Source organism: Cicer arietinum, chromosome 7, assembly GCF_000331145.2.
Source record: "Cicer arietinum cultivar CDC Frontier isolate Library 1 chromosome 7, Cicar.CDCFrontier_v2.0, whole genome shotgun sequence".
Lineage (NCBI taxonomy): Eukaryota > Viridiplantae > Streptophyta > Magnoliopsida > Fabales > Fabaceae > Cicer > Cicer arietinum.
The window spans coordinates 54,164,930-54,169,890 of NC_021166.2; the positions used below are offsets into that span (position 1 = coordinate 54,164,930).

Sequence of the window (4,961 nt, forward strand, 5' to 3'; positions counted from 1 at the left end):
TCACTGCAAAACCAATCAGAGCATTTTCCTTAAGGTCTCAAATTCAGACACACTCTTTATTGGTCAAATACGGCATAATGAAGTGAATATTGTATAATTCAAAACAAAACAAAAAAAAAAAGACCAAAGGAAATGAATGGATAAGAATAAACCAAATTAAAAAATATTATAATTAATTGAATTTTGTCCAACAAAAATGTACAGTCCCTCGTAATTCCGTCCAAATTGAGAATTGAAATTATTTTCCATTTAAATTTAAAAACTCAAAAAACAGAATTTGATGTTGCCTATATATACTGCACATAGAGGTGAATCTTGACACCAGCAACTTAAGATTTTCTGTCTTGTCTCTTACAAAGTCGTTGTACGTTTCTCTCTCTCTCATCTCTCTCTCTCTCTCTCCTCTCAAAGATACACACACTACACACAAAACACACACTGGCTCTTCAGATTTATTAACCTCGTCTCTCTCTGTTTTGACAGACCCTTTCTCTATTTCTGTTCCCCTCGATCATATTAACACAAATTATGCTATGTAGCATTTCATTCTCAAATATTTCACACCCAAATAAAAAAAATCGTTTTTTATTCTTTCTTTCTACTATTCTTCTTTTTGCCTTTAAGTCTTATTATATATAGTTTAATCCTTTTTTTTTTGGTCTTTCTATAATGCCTTTATTCAATAAGGCAATGTTCATCAACTTCAATTGTTTTTGGCTTTTTTCACAAATTTTCATTATCTAAAGTTATTAACACAAAATAGTAACTAATATCTATGGATTTAAATTTTCTATACTATCAACATTTCCACACATTAATACATTAAGAACATCAATAATAGCTGGATTGAGATCGACGTTCCAAAATTTAATACAAATTTAAATTTCTAAAAAAGCTAAATTACCAAATTTGTTATTTGAATAATCATCCTCTCTTCATCAATCACAGGGTTACCGACACACTATTGAACAAGTAAATATTTATAATCTTTAATATAATATAAATTTTGTTGAATATATGTGCTACAGGTAAAGGATTGTGAAAATGAGGGAGAATGTTGAAGCATTTGACATGAAGAAAGTGATAGAAAATTTTGAAAGGATAACAAAAGATGCTGAAAATGTTCAAAAGGAAACACTGAAAAGGATATTGGAAGAAAATGCATCTGCTGAATACTTGCAAAAATTTGAACTGAATGGTAGAACTGATCCTGAAAGTTTCAAGTCATGTGTTCCACTTATCACTTACAAAGATGTGGAACCTTATATTGATAGAATTGTTGATGGTGAACTTTCTTCTATTATCACTGCAAAACCAATCAGAGCATTTTCCTTAAGGTCTCAAATTCAGACACACTCTATCTTTTTTTCCTTAATTATAATGAGTTTCTGAATCTGAAAAATAAGTGTTGTTGTTGTTGTTGCAGTTCTGGTACTAGTCAAGGGAGACAAAAACGTTTACCATGGAATGATGAATTGTTTGTAAACACAGTTCACACATTTCAAACCGCTTTTGCATATAGGAACAGGTATATATTACTATTTATTCATAAATGAACTTTTAATCATTTTATTTTAAAATTGGTTTTTTATTCCCCTATTAACTAATTTTTGTCATATTTTTTTATCTCTTCTATTTATAATGACCAAAGACTTTCATTAATTATACGATGTTTAAATAATATTTATGAGTTAGATACAATATTTTTTGTACAGTTATTGTTGTTGTTAATTTTATATATATATAATATTAAAGTATTAAAAAACAATTTATTTTATTTTATTTATATATTAAAATATTTCACATTAAATTAATATTTAACAGAATAAAATTCTATGATGCAGATATATTCCTACAGATGTGAATGGTAAGGGGTTAAACTTTATCTACAGCAGCAGCAAACTACCAGAAACAAAAGATGGTATAATACTTGCAACAGCAACAGGCCATATCTACAGACATCCAGAATACAAGAAAACTATGAAAGAAATTCATTCTTCATCTTGCAGTCCTGATGGTGTCATTTTCAGTCCTGATTTTCACCAATCTCTTTACTGCCACCTCTTGTGTGGTCTCATTTTCAGAGAACAAATTCAGTTTATTTCTGCTATTTTTGCACACAGCATTCTCTATGCTTTCAGAAACTTTGAACAAATTTGGGAAGAACTTTGCAATGATATCAAACAAGGTGTTCTAAGCAGCAGAATCACTGTTCCATCCATCAGAACTGCTATGTCAGAAATTCTTAAACCTGATCCTGAACTAGCCAACTTGATTCATACCAAGTGCTTGAATTTAAGCAATGATTGGTATGGTTTGATACCAGAGCTATTTCCTAATATTAAGTATGTTCAAGGGATTATGACAGGTGTTATGGAACCTTATGTGAAAAAGCTGAGGCATTATGCTGGAGATGTTCCTTTGTTGACTACTGAGTATGGAGCTTCTGAAGGGTGGGTTGCATCAAATGTCAATCCTCAAATTCCTCTTGAATTGGCTACTTATGTTGTTCTTCCTCAAATTGGTTTCTTTGAATTTATTCCTATGGCACAACTGGATGGAACTCAGGGAGATATTAAGCCAGTTGGCTTAACTGAAGTTAAGATTGGTGAAGAGTATGAGGTTGTTTTGACCAATCCTGCAGGTACTAATAAATTCTTCGTTACCTTCTTTTTGTTGTTGTAAATTAATGTGTGTCTCGTGTCTGTCACATTAAAGGTGTATCTAGTGTCTAATACATACCAACACATAATTTCATTCAATTATTTGAATAATTTCACATTAAAGGTGTATCACAGACACCTAATCACATTACTATGTTCATGTTATGTGAAACTAATTGTTCTTGGACTTATGTGCATGTTCATTTTTACTTTAAAGTGAAACCATTTTTACATGCAATTATTAGTATGTGTTGATATTATGCATACTACTTTTAACATTTGTTACATCATGTTATCTCTTTTTATTTTCTAATTGAGAAGAGTTGCACACCATTCTAGGAAAATGTTCACATACTACTTAATAAGGTTTCTTCATGATACTTAATTATGTATAATTTGCAGGCTTATATAGGTATATACTAGGAGATGTGGTAAAGATAATGGGGTTCTATAACTCAACTCCAGAACTGAAGTTTATTCGCAGGAGGAATGTTTTGCTTACAATAAACCTTGATAAGAACACAGAAACTGATCTGCAAATATCAGTGGACACAGCAGCCAAATATTTACTAGAGGAGAAAATGGAAGTGGTTGACTACACTAGCTACATTGATTTATCCAAAGAACCAGGACACTATGTTATCTTCTTAGAAATCAGCGGCGAACCGACCGATGAACTTCTCGCCAAATGCTGCAATTGTTTGGACAAGTCTTTACCTGAACTTGGCTACATTAGTTCCAGAAAAGTTAAGGGTATTGATCCACTTGAACTCCGAGTTGTTAAGAAAGGAACATTTCACAAGATTCTTGAGCATTTTGTTAGTTTGGGTAGAAGTGCGAGTCAATTCAAGACACCTAGGTGTGTTGGTCCTACAAACACTGACATGTTGCAAATATTGAGTGATAATGTTGTCAACAACTATTTTAGCTCTGCTTACAATTGAACTCAATTTGAGATTGGGAGTAATAAAAGTTGCAGTCTAATAAGTAGTTTGCAGAGTATGCATTGATGTTTAGAGTTTTTATAGAATCATCTTATCATATTTTGTCACATAGATGTTTGATGAGTCATAATGAAGTTTTGTCATGACCAAATATGATCAAATGACTTTGTAATTTGTCAATATTAATGCATAATCCTTAAACTCTTTAATTTTTCACTACTGTGTAATCTTTTTTAATGCTTTTTTCAAGTATCAGTTAGTTACAAACGATAAATCATTGCAAATAATTTTTCACTATTAAAATAATATATTTTTTCCATCATTTGCCATTAGCAATGTTCCAACATAAAAGTAGTACATATCTCATTTCTGGCATATTTTTCAATATGCCAAAGATGAACCCTATACAAAAAAGAAGCAGTGGTGTGGACCATAATGATGGATAGAAATCCACATGTTTTGGTTTGTAATGAAATTAAGAATGATAATTGAAGTGCAGGCAATAAAGGTTATGGTTGCTGGGAATAAAAGTGAAAGATCATATGAATATGTACCCTATGTCTATTTTCTCTTTTTTGATAAGCGTACCCTATGTGGCTATGTCTATGAAAATGAAAGATCATATTAATTGAAGAAATTAATTTAAACTAGATTATCGCTCGCGCGCTGCGCAGATATTAATTAATTAATTTTATAAGTAATATTTTATATATTATAAATATAGTTATCTTATAATATTACTTTATTGATTTGTAATAATTGAATATGATTAGAAAAATTAAAATGAGAGAAAATCATGTTTATCACAATCATCTAATTTAATTTTTAAAATATTTTGTAAAATTCGTATGATAACTTATTATATAGGATAATTGTTTGACTCATTGTACTTTTTTTAATATATTCATATATTATAATTTTAAATAAATTTCTGTATTTTAATAATTGAAAGTAACTTTTTTAATAATTTTTCATATATTCTTAATTTATGATAATTTTTTATAAATTTGTGTATTTTTGTCAAATTGAAAGAAATTATAAATGGATTGACATTAATGAGTAATTGAATTTTTAACGTATAAAATCATTACTCACCATAAGTGGAATAATATAATTGTCCATGAGGATATTTATGTCGATATTTATGAGTGATTATGTGGTATTTTTCCATTGAATTTAATGACTAATAATATAGATTATTACCATTGGTAAATGACTAATAATATTATAAAATAATTTATAAATTTATTATAAAATAAATTATAAAATAATTTGTTAATAATATAAATTATAAATTATTATCAAATTGTAAAATAATTATAAAATTATAAATTTATTATAAATAATTGTAAAA

The 4,961-nt window shown here is 28.8% G+C and overlaps 1 protein-coding gene across 1 annotated transcript; it reads left to right on the plus strand.

Moving 5' to 3' along the window:
- Nucleotides 1–314: 314 nt before the first annotated feature.
- On the plus strand, nucleotides 315–3,823 carry LOC101500743 (jasmonoyl--L-amino acid synthetase JAR4-like). The gene is made up of 5 exons (XM_004516340.4): nucleotides 315–364; nucleotides 1,029–1,337; nucleotides 1,427–1,528; nucleotides 1,845–2,644; nucleotides 3,066–3,823. The coding sequence occupies exons 2-5, from the start codon at nucleotides 1,045–1,047 to the stop codon at nucleotides 3,605–3,607; spliced, it is 1,737 nt and encodes a 578-aa protein (XP_004516397.1). The 5' UTR covers nucleotides 315–364; nucleotides 1,029–1,044; the 3' UTR covers nucleotides 3,608–3,823.
- The last annotated feature ends 1,138 nt before the right edge of the window (nucleotides 3,824–4,961 follow it).